At 34.2% G+C, this 12,971-nt stretch overlaps 1 protein-coding gene across 10 annotated transcripts in view; it reads right to left on the reverse strand.

Moving 5' to 3' along the window:
* The window catches only part of Rfx3 (regulatory factor X3), a 252,369-nt gene that overhangs the window by 61,828 nt on the left and 177,570 nt on the right, over positions 1 to 12,971 (reverse strand). For all 10 annotated transcript variants that reach the window (XM_036208665.1, XM_036208682.1, XM_036208635.1 and 7 more), the window contains 2 exons: positions 9,195 to 9,269; positions 374 to 555 (listed from right to left, as the gene is read on the reverse strand). In XM_036208665.1, the coding sequence (XP_036064558.1) occupies positions 374 to 555; positions 9,195 to 9,269 (257 nt within the window). The remainder of the gene's footprint in view (positions 1 to 373; positions 556 to 9,194; positions 9,270 to 12,971) is intronic.

Here is a 12,971-nt window from a genome sequence, read left to right on the forward strand (position 1 = left end):
TTTTCATAAAAATAATTAAATGTATTTAAAAACAATAAGTAAGTGCTTAGTTCCCATTTACTATGTCACTTTATTCATGTTTAATACATTTATTTTCAAAAAGCAATGACAATGGTATCAACAATGTTCAAAAGTATCATATGCAAATCTTGTACGAACAGGTGGCCCTTCTCATTTCTATGCAATTTGAAAACCAGTCTGGTGATATTCACTGAATGAAAATGTTCCTATTCCTATGGACTTTATAAAGTGACTTCATTCTATATTTATCTCCTTTATGTTTTCTGAAATCAAGTACATTTCTGTTCACTGTACCACATGGCTGTGATTTGATAAAGAAAGATGGACTATTATGTTGACTGTCAGTACTAACCTAGTTCCTAATCTCCTAGTCCGTAGCCCCATAAAAATGGACCTTATTAGTTTTCCAAAAGAGGCAGCGTTGACTGGGTCCAGTTTGTGTTCCTGACAGTGTCGAAGATAGTGATTGTACAGCGTGCTTCTTGGAAGGCTCACCCCTTCTGCTGTCTCATAATTGTCCAACAGCCACTGGAGCTGTTAAGATAAGAGAGAATAAGCAGAAAATTCACGTAATTTGCCAAAATTTCAGCAAGATACAGTATGTACAAATTCATTAACTCTTAGGATAAATGGGGATTATCCAGAAGTTGCTAAATTTGACTTTCTAAGCTCTGGGAAATGTCACAGCAGTTACCAGTTTAGACAGTATCATATCTTCAAATTTTCAAGCATAAGTAAGAATAATAGTTTTCCCTATATTGACTATAATCATGGAGACATATACTTCTTTAAAGAATTCAAATAACAGCATTCACTGGTCAAAATTAATAATATAAACATATTATTTATAATTGTTATAAAACAAAACATTCTACTAAACCTGGCAAAATAGTAGCTAATATATCCTCAGCCTGTTGATATGGTACCTAATTCATCTTTGGTACTGGTTTGTTACAATACATAAACAATAGGCTAACTTATATGAGGTTTTAGATTAAGATTTTATTCATTTTTACAGAATTATAATTTACTTATCTCCAATTACCACTAGACAATACAATACCATTGTTATCTACTGGGACAAATGTTGCAAATAGGCAAAATTTAGTCATTCTTCCTTCCAAAGAAGAATACCCACTAGAGGTTGCAAATACCTTCTATATAACAAAAGGTAATAATTTTTACAATCATCTCAATTTTCTACCTCAAAGTTGAGGTGTCTTTTTTTCTCAAAATTTTGGAAGGCATATTACCATGCTAAGTAGTAAATAATGTTTTCTCTACCTATAGTTTACATTAAAGTTTTATATTACACTTTATTTTTTGAAAAATGTTTAAATTTGGAATGTACAAGAAAAATCTCTGCCATACATATATGTCATATGTGTGTGTGTGTGTGTGTGTGTGTGTGTGTGTGTGTGTGAGAGAGAGAGAGAGAGAGAGAGAGAGAGAGAGAGAGAGAGAGACTAAATTTCAACTTATTAATTTACTTGCTTACAAAAGAAGTATCATGAATGGAGGTAATTTCCCCAAGGTTATATATTGTCTCTATGCCTGAGTGTGGTTGTAATTCTTATTTCCTAGTTACTCTAGACCAACAGGCCATTAAAGCAGCAAATGTTTTATATTATTTGTCTCAACCATCTTCATGGAATGTATAAATGGAATATTAAAGAGCAAACACTGAACCCAGATTTTAATTAAGTGTAAATTATCAAAGTAAAATAATTCAAAGATGAATGTGAATCTACCTGTCCTTTAGGTTTTTACTCAAAGGCTAAAAGCGATGATGATCTGGACATTCTTGTAAATCAAAGAATTGTTCTATTTTACCTATCAAGTTTATGTATGTCATCTAAGACTTTTGATGAAACTTGGAATCAGAACTTTCAGATTTCTTATAAAAATTATCAAAATGTTTGATTATTTTAAAACTATAAAATCTGAATTTTCCACAGCATTTCAATTTCAAATATCCCTAAATAACCATTAAAGAGTTAAACATCTCATCAAACTTGCAATAACTAATGCTTTGAAATACACCACAAAGTATATAACATACTTGCAAAAATAAAGTTATGTCCCATTCAGGAAGAATTCTAGTTCCCTAAGGAACACATATCTTTAGGAATATACAAACTTAAAATAAGTATTATGTCATAAATAATTCAACATTATAAAACATTTACACAAATCAGTTCTCCTTTTTATAGTGACAGAAAAGTACTACAGGTCATAAATTTTCTTCATAGCATTTATTTTTAACCTCCATATCAGTAAAAGGTTTTCTAGAGACACTCAAATATGAGTGCTGTGTACTGAAAATAACACACAGCGTATGTTCTATATAGGCATCTGTTTAATATAAAACATTAGAGGTAAAATCACACATGCATTAAGTCACTGAGGTCAAAGTCAGTACTCAGAACAGTGGGCTGGCATGCTTCTTTAGAGGTTTTCCTTCTTTAAATTTCAAGAATTTAAAAATATAAAACACAAGAAAGAAAGACAAAATACAGCAATACAAACCTGGCTCATATTTCATCCATGCGCCTCAGTAAAATGATCAGGATTTGAAAGTACTTCAAGTGGAATTCAAGTAGCCATGTGAACCATATTGCATAGAGGTGAGCTACAGTCTAGTTAGAACTAGTTTGAGCAAGACACAATGGCCTTCTATGGGTATTTTTAACATGTTAAAAATAGAAACACAGACCCTTGATATCAAGGGTTAACAAAGAAATACTAAAAGAAAGAAAAGCTCTTGGAAGGATTTTATATAAAGTAAAAATATTTTAAGCAGTTGCAAATGATGTAATACATTTCTCATATCCACAAACATACATCATAAAACACATTTAAGTTAAAATTAGTAAAGTTGTGTGTGTGTGTGTGTGTGTGTGTGTGTGTGTGTGTGTGTGTGTGTGTGTACACGCATGCATATATGTGTGTGGGCACATGTGTATGTGTGTGTCTGTAAAAGGCTTAATAACATGATTAAGATGAGGAGTGACATGATCCACTGTTCTTTCCTTTTTTAATGAGCAGGTGACAGATACTTATATAGAAAACCTTTAACATCTCTCCCCAGAAATGGAGCAGTCGATTTTAAAATGTGAACTTTATTATAGTATACAAATAAAAGTAGATCAATAAAAATAAATAAATACCAATTAAACAATACTACCATAGTTGTATACTAGTATAATTATAACACTTAACTACTTAGAAGTAAAAAATAACCAGGTACATGAGCTTACTCACTTCTCACAGTCAAGAATATATCTTAGAGATAAAACATTTTATAAAAGATTTTGAAAAAGCAAATGTAAATATTTGATAAATTTTAAATAGTGTATTTAGTAAAAGTGGAAACTAGCATAAGAATTAAAGGTCACCATAAAATGCTTCAAGTCCAACAGTGATTGGGAGTGAGAGTAAATCAGGCCAATTTTAGTAACAATTTTTATATATGTAAAAAATAAATCTTTCCTTGTGGCAAAAAAATGTCTTCTTTACTTATAGCAAAAGGTGGCATAAACTACTTAGAATCCTAAATGATGTTACCCACACCACAGTTGGAGAATTCAGACAAAATTGAGCTTTGTTTCAGAATAGCCATTTACTCCTTTTACATACAAGTAAAAACTTTGGCCTGTTTTAAAACTTATTTTCTTTCTATATTGTTTATATTCCCACAAATGTTTTACTTTTAAGTTAGTTTTTGAAAGAAAAAATACAAATTTACCAAATGTGAACACACAAATAAGTATACACATGCATACTGCACAGCATACAGCTGTGGTTGGTTTGTAAGTTCCAGGACAGGTGTCTTGGTGAGTTAGGACATGACAATACCAAAGCTACATTTGTTTCTACCTCCATCACATCAAAAGGAGGTACTTTATTCTTCACAGAGGCATGGAGACCATGTGGGAGGAGAGAAGAGGGTCAACAGAAACAAACCCTGAAGATAGAAGGGCTGGTCTCCTGCCATGGAGTCCATACCATCTATGGTTATTATTCAAGAGACTCATTAGAGAAGCAATACACCATCTAGAGCATGCCAGAACAGACTTGGAGACACAGCTGGAATATTTAATCTGCATTCTACATACTACGATTTAATTTTCTGATTTTGACACATGATGAAATTATAAATCAGAAGTAAGTCTAAAGTATAGAACTAGGTAGCATTATTTATTATTATTACAGAAACTTAGCAGTTACATTTCTGTACTATAAAGTAAAAGATGTTATGTCCCACATGCTGCCTACCCAAAGGAACTGAGTAACTCTTATAAGGTACATTGTTTCTTGCTGTTTTCCCTTTAACAGAATGCAGCTGGACATTAGAATTCAATACTCTTAACATTTAGAAGTTTAGAAAGCAACTACCTGTTTCTCTTATTTTATTCTTTAAGAAACTATTTTATTAAAGTGGCTATATTTACAAAATTTAAAGCTTATGAAATAACATAGAAACTTTTAATCTTTATATGTGAAACCTAATTATTCTAATAACAACCCAAAATATACTAATCTAGGGGAAGAAAGCAAGATAACTGCATCTTTAAACTATGAATTTAATCTGTATTAATCAGAACAGATTACAGAGGATGAATGGCTCCTATTTTTCCTAAAGGGAAACATTAATTGACAAATAAAAATAAATAGATAATATGCTGTCCAATTAACATCTAAACGTAACATTTGGCATATTACGGATGGATTATTATCAATTAGGAATCACTTAAGTTCAGTGCACCTGTGTTATACATTTGACAGGCCAATATTAATTTTTATTTACAACACATCCAAGTCAGTGGTGGGTGAATGACTAAAATCCAAGATTTTTTTTTTAAGATTTATTTATTTATTTATTATGTATACAGAAGAGGGCTCCAGATCTCATTACAGATGGTTGTGATGTGAACCACCATATGGTTGCTGGGAATTGAACTCAGGACCTCTGGAAGAGCAGTCAGTGCTCTTAACCTCTGAGCCATCTCTCCAGCCCAATCCAAGATTTTTTTAAGCTGAATACATTTCAGTAGCTTAACCTTGTTAGAATTATGAACCAATTGTCTGCTACATTGTGGAAATTCTGAAAACATAAGTGCCCAGAGGTTTTCATACACTTTAAGTGGAATTAATTAGAAACTCATGCTTAAGTACACTATGCAAATGCTAGCAGCAATGAATTCCACAATAATTTTATGTTGAAATTTACAATCTAAACCATCCTAAGTTGGATATAATACAAATACTAAATGAAAATGTTTATTTATTACAGCTGAGAGTACAAAATAAGCTAAAGTCTGTAACTAAAAGAATTAGATATATCTTTGGAATTAGGCAGTTCTATAAAATTATTAATAGCATCTTCACATACACACAAATTAAAAATAAAATAAACACATAAAAGTATTATGTAAAATAATTTTATAAAACTAAATTCAAAGCACATTCTAAAATGCAAAGAGATGAATCATATCACTTTGGGGTACAACTTTTAAAGGAATTAGGCTAGAAGGGAAAAGTTACTCTTAATCTTAATGATGTATGTGGGAAATTATAAAGTGATCTGCATATTCTTCACTCAGTTAGAACGCCATAAGAGAGAACCCTCTACCAATACATACACACTGATTGAATATTTGGGGAGAAAAAGAGCAATCAATACAGTCTATGTACGAGTTCCAAACAGGCATTCACGTGACTCGGGAAGGAACCCTAGAAGGTTAAAGAAAGGGTCTGTCCCATTCTATTGTTTCTGATATTCAGCCACTAGGTAATATTTAGTATGCATTGACTATTATGTACCAGCACTGTTCTAGGGACTAGGGTTGTGTGAGAATACAAACCATAAAAATCCTTATTCTTTTAGATTTTTTTTATCAGTCAAATATTTATTGGTTGTCTATGGTGTTAATGTTGACATAATGTCACTAGGTTAACAAAAACAGACTAAAGCACTGTGTGCAGCATAACTCTCCACAGTCATATCTGGAACATAGTATTGTGTTCCAAACATAGAAATTTCACATGCATTTTAATGTGGATGATAACAGCATATTGAAAATAATGAATATGGATTGGTAGCATAAAATATTCTTTAAAAAACACTGCAAGGGGCTGGGAATACAGTGTGGTTAAGAGTGCTGGCTGCTCTTCCAGAGGACCTAGGTTATCTTACCAGCACCCACATGGCAGCTCACAACCATCTTCAGTTCCAGGGGATCCATTCTCCTCCTATTGCCCCTCTGGGTGCCAGAAATGCATGTGGTACACATACAAACATTCAGGTCAACAGTAAAAATAAGTAACTCTTTAAAACAAAAAAGAATATACCCAGAGAATGGGTACAAAATAAAACACTGCTTCATCATCAAATGTGTGGAAAGCAGGGGCAAAGGAAAGAGTAAAGTCGGATTCTATTAGAAAGGGATTGTTTACTTAATTTGCATGTAATAATTTTTCTGAATTACTGTTAATAATTAAATGCATATGGATAAAATGGCAAATAATTTCTGTACCATATCACAAAACAAAACAGACTTTTATGCTCAAAAGTTACTATTAACATCCATTTTTACAAGTCTGAATATAGACACATAGATAATGATCCCTAATATTCTTCCTAATGAGATTGATCTTTTGTAGAAACTGTTAATTCAGAGAACTAATCATCATAAAGGTGAACTCAACTATCTCAAAGAACCCTATAAATCTCAAATAAGTCTATATTATACTCTCGTGGTGGGTAATGGTAGAATAATTCATTAACATTTAAAATATGGGCAATATCTTTTAAAATATTGTTGCACTGTCAAATTTCTATGTGACAGAAAATCACCAATGATGTCTGAAGCATTTGGAACATCTTAAGAAAGAAGTTACCAGACAGAAGACATGCACTAAGTAGTATTTTATTTATTCTTCATTGTATTTATTTCTATATTTTACTTTATTATATATTATTATGTATTTGCTTGTTTATTCCAGCTGTTTGGGAAAATCCAATGAAAGTCAGGAGCATTATGAACTCCTAAGGGACAATGTAAATGTTTTCTGCATTCAAGGAGAAGCTAACCAGATGGGCATCACTAGAACACCAACCCTGTTGCTAAACCATCTGATCCTGTTCATAAACCATCTCCAGAACCATTCTTTTTTTCTAAAGACTGAACTCCCCATACACTTTAATAAATGTGACCACTTCAGAGAAGCAATAAAAATGAGTGAAGCCAGGAAACAAAGATTATCAGCACATGAGCAATATTTGTGTCTACCCTGCCTCCATATGAAACACAGCTAACCAGATGGAACCTTTGCTACACTACACAATGGAACCACAAAACCAAGGAAGACCACAGAATTGTATTTTTTGAGCAGCTTCATTCACACTGTCATTGATAATAAACTTTAGTTTGCAATTCTAAGAAAATGATTTTTAAATATCCCAGAATATTTCAAAAGTTTTAAACAAATAGAAATATTTTAAAAGTTCTTATATCTATATTATTGTTCATGAAAATATCAATAAAGTTGGGTTATTGAAGTTGAATTTAAACAACATATTATACCATATTTCATATCTCAAGAGTGAAATAAGAATTAGCTTTCAGAGTCAATTCAAAAATCTGAAAATTTCAAGAGCAACTACAAATTTCTATTTATTTCTAAAAATAATTATATTTTTAAATATAAGCACACGTCTGCCTGGAAGTGATAAGCATTTTCACTTGCTATTTTCAATATACAAACTGGCAAATGCATCCTAATAGCATATGGTAAACTAGCCTTTAACACAACCACAGACTCATTCCAATAAGCAGGATATATTTAAGGACAAAGAGTGGAAAATTGTGTTCAAATTGTTTTTAAACAGAGGTGACAAAATATATATCCTTATTTTAAAGTTTCTATCTATAATTTCCACCAAAATTATAGGCCTTCTGTAAATTGGCTAACATGTTTGTGTTTGCCAAGAGACCGCTCTCGAAAAAGGAACGCGTCAGAACACCTCCTCCAAAAACAAACATTGGAACATCAAAAAGAACTGGTATTCCAGAACAGAAATCTTAAATAGTTCAAAGTTCAAATATTTTTTAAAAAATACAGTGAAATATTTTCTATAAACTATATGGCTGTTAAAAATACTATAGCCTTTTTGATAATTATTGTTTAATTATTGTTATGTTTTAGTGATCTTAATGTTAAAACTTTTAGTCATAAAAATATTAAGACAAATTAAGAAACCACAATAAATCATCCCTAAATTTAAAAGAAAACAATCACTTTGGAAGGAAATATCTAATTCTTACTCAAATATCACTAATCTTAATCGAGCACACACATCTATTAAGTCAGCTATTAAGTCGATGACTTAAGTCATCGATCCACTGACATCCCCATACATTCAGAAATCACCTTCTAAAAAGAACCATCACAAGTATTTTCATTGGTTCCCTCAAATTTGAGCAGACAATGAAAACGTTGATTTCCCACAACTTACCAGTGTTACAGTGATGCAGAACCTGGTAACCGTAAAAGCTTCAAAACCAGCGAGGCCCTCTGCTTGCCTTGGACAAGCACCTCATGGCTTACGCACAACTTCACTTTCGGCCCACTGTCATTTCTCTTCACTGTTTAGGACCTGAGTTCATCCGTGACTGTAACCTGCCTACCGTACAGTCTTACCAGTGAATACATTTTAAATAGTTTACCACTGCTTTTGGCATTAGTGACTACTTATCCACTTAAAGACTCATACCAGCCACACAGCGGACATGGTTGCTTCTATGTCTCAGATGTAAAGATGTGTATCACAAAGTTTTGCTTCAGAGGAAATAAATATGTGGGTAAAAATCTTTAAATGTTTAAAAACACTATTAATTACATTTTAGAAATACATGGTGGCTTGTCGTTAATTTTCAAATTTGTATATATAGACAAAAAGCACAAACACCCAGGAAGCAGCACACTGTGGTTCTGTTCTGAGACATCCCACTGTGTAAAATGGGCATTAAATGGTTAGAGTCTGAAGAAGCTTGAGAAAGGAAGGTTAAGAAGCAAAATGAATAAGGAAATAAATAAAACAAGCACTTAGAGGCAAGCAACACATGCAGAACAAGCAAGAGATTAGTGTACATGAAGAGGCAACTTACATGGCTGTTGAGAAGAGAGCTTCTGTGAGTGGACAGACCGTCAGACTTTTGCAGCGTCTCAATCGCCATTTCAATCTGATAATAGATGTCATTAAAAAAGGCTCAAGACAAGATAGTAAAAAAGGCTGACCAGAAATTTTTTGATCGATTCTTAAAGTCTAATTCATTTTTCAATGATGGCTAATGAAGAGCTATCACTAAATGTGTTTCCCCCAGTTTTCCCATCCCTAGAGAATGAAATATAATATGCACATTAATAATAAGCTCAATTATAATAGTAAACCTTTCTGAACACTTTGTAATTATAATCAGTGTGGAGATCCAAGGATCAAGAACCCTGGTAGATTGTTCTAGTTATAGGAAAATATTTTTTACTTGCATAGCTCAAGATGTGTGATATTGGCCCCTCTCTTTATAGCCTTACTCCTAAAGCATATTTAGCATTGTTCTGTTCTGTTCTGCCATAAAATGAAAATTATAAAACAAAATTTGAGTTTAATGAGCATTATTATTTTAATGCAAGTTACAAAATCCCTTCATTATGCCTAAAAGCTAGTAAATCTACACATTCCTTTTTTATTTTGCATTAAAATTTGAAAGGGTAAGGTCAGGTGAGCATTCAGATGTGACTATGGTCTCTACATTATATTTTAGGACATGATGATGAAGCAGAAATATTAGAATTAACAGCAGAAAAAAGAGAAGAGAAAATAACTCAGAGCCAACAAAAAAATGGACAAGAACACAATCAGTTACATTCAGTGTAATCCCAGCACACCATGGGCAATCACGAAAGTGCTGGGATTAAAGGTGTGCACCACCACTGCTGGCCCGAAGCACTCTTGATGACCTTACATGTAAGACAGTTGTCCTGCAGTTCAGGGAATGACTGCACATTCTGTTGAGCCAGGGACTAAACAGCATGCATTTGGGGACTGAGTTATAGTAATACTAGCTAATTAAAAACATCATTATACAATTTGAGAAGACAAATTTCATTATTTTTCACACAATGAATACACCAACAATTCAGTGTAAGCATTTATCAATTCACAAAGATGTATAATAATTTATTCTATTTTTGAAATCCAGAAACCAAAGTGGCTTTTAAATCATTCCCTGCAGCAGTTGAGATGCTAACAAAGTTAATATTAAACTCAAAAATGACAGAAAAAAGTGATATTGTGTATGTTAAAAATGATCACATTTTGGAATATACAATGTGGATGCAAGGAGTAAATATTTTTTTCCCAAATGCTAAACTAAAAAAGCTTGGTATTCTATCTCGTGAAAGGATCACTAAGTGCTCTTATTTTCAAAGGGAAAGACAGAGCATAAGACAGCTGAAAACATCCATGTGATTATAAATCTTTTCTAAGAAGAATTTGCTCAAAACTGTACTTTGCTAAAATGCCTACAGTTTCTTTAAAGTCTGAGGGCAGGAATTTTTGAGGTGAGACTGCATTTTAATAAACAAATAGAAAATGAGCTCTAATTTTTTTATTTTATAGCTTTAAATGAGAGGTAAAAATTACCGGAATTCTAACAGCTGAATCCCACTCAGGAACCAATCCTTACTAAGGGTTTATGAGGCAGCAGCTTCAGTCAGATTGGTCAGCAATTGGTTTCCTGAGGGAACTTTTTGTGTTACTGACATGGCTACAATGGCGGTGCCTGATTTCCAGCTGATGTCCTATGAGGCCAGGTTCTTGGGAATGAGCCACTCCTCTCAGTCTGTTTTCTGGTTTTGTCTTATTTCTTTGTGTATGCTGAAGATTGCTCCCAGTCCCTCTACGGACCTTTATGGTCCCCTCAAGCCATTTAACAAAGGACTCTGGGAAAGGTGGCAAAATGTCAGGGAGAAACAGCTCCAGCTGCATCTACCAGGACAGACACACCGACTGTCTTGGGGGTGTTGATCCTTCAGAATACAACTTCTGAGAATATGACCAAAGCTCTGAACCCTCTATTCAGACAAACTGTACTTAAGAAGAGTTATAAACCTGTACACATTTTTTCACTGTTTAAATTTTCTCTGAGTTTAAAATTCATATTAAAAGAGCCATATTCCTTAGGGAAAAACATGAGGAAAGTGTATTCTAGGAAGCAAGAGCTGAAGCAAGTTAGGAAGCAAAACGGCACAGGGTGTGCTCATATTAGGAAAATGAATGTAGCATGTGGTGTACACACACAGACACACACACACACACACACACACACACACTTCTATGAGTTAAACCAAGAAAAACAAAGTCATTAATATTTTGAGGGAAAGTGTATGAATGTTTGAAAGATAATTTCAAATAAAGGCAGGAAGTGGGTTTTCTTAGTCATGGGTATAAATGTACCTTTCAGACGTTTATGAATTGAATAGAAACTTTAAGCTTGAATAACTTGGAAAACTATCTACATTCATATTCCAGATTTCTAGACACATCATTACAGAAAAACTGAACATTTTCTTTGTAGCATGACAAAAAAAATGTGGCAGGGTATAGCTAGAGAACATCTGAGCAAGCAGCTGAGAGCAGTTTACAATGACCACAATCAGAGAAACCTAGATCCCCACATTGTTAGTTTTATTGTATTTGGCATTGGGGTACCTGGATGAATGGGAGAGGGGGTGATTAAAGCACATACAGGTGTCACTTACCTCCTTCATCAAACATGGGATTCTCAAAAGACATGACTCTACTGAATGCTTAAATGGGTTTTCCTCAATTGGGAAAAGGAACCATAGGAAGCCTGGAGCACCTGTTAAAAGCTACACTGGTTTATTGGCTTCTAGGCTAGAAAATTGAACAGCCAGTATGACGGAAAACCTTGACTGTTAACAGACTGTACTAAGAAGCACCCAGTATAGATAGCACAGTACACCTCGGGTGTCTGTGAGGCAGTTATGGAGGAACAACTAACTACGGGAAAGGCAGACTCAAAATGTAACAGGCCTTCGAGTCCAGATAGATAAAAGAGGGAGATAGAGAAAGTTCCCACTGACACAGTCAATGTCTTTCTTTTTCCTGCTCACTGTAAGGTAGACTGCTCAAACACACTCTCCCATACATGATCAAATGCCTACACTCACATAGAAAGCCAGGCACGGCTGTACGCCTGCCTGCAACTCCAGTGCTGGCAGGAGTGGAAACCAGAGGATTCCTGGGGTTTGCTGGCTGCCAGGCTAGCTGCAGCTTCTATGAGAAACTGTTTCCAAGGAGTAAGGCAAGAAAATGATAGATTAGGACACCCAGTGGCATTCTCTGGCCTCTGTGGGAACAAAAGGCACCCATATTTCACAACACATGTGTGCATATACCATACATATAAACCAACACACACACACACACACACACACACACACACACACACACACATCACCACCACCACCACCACCAACAACAATAACAACAACAACAAAATTGAAACACAAAAACAAAAGAAGCTATGTATTTTGCATCTGGAAAATAGGATACTTGTTGGCATCTAGGGAACTGGCTAGACCCCACCCATTCTAAGGCTCAAGAGTAGGAAAGTTTCAACTCATTTGAAAGGCTTTAGGCGACAACTGCTGTGGCCCTTGCTGCACAGGACTTCCTAGGAAAGAACTTGGGTTTTGATTCAGCCTGGTGGGCATTCTGAAGCTAATGTAGCCAGAGGACAAGAGACCCAGGCTGGCATCCGACCTTGATACACTAGTTTCACATGATGCTAGTTTTGCAGGCATACAGAATACACGTGCTCCAAGGCCATGGAGGAGTCTATCCAAATTTCAATGGTGCC

The sequence above is a fragment of the Onychomys torridus genome, chromosome 1, assembly GCF_903995425.1.
Source record: "Onychomys torridus chromosome 1, mOncTor1.1, whole genome shotgun sequence".
In the NCBI taxonomy this organism is placed as follows: domain Eukaryota; kingdom Metazoa; phylum Chordata; class Mammalia; order Rodentia; family Cricetidae; genus Onychomys; species Onychomys torridus.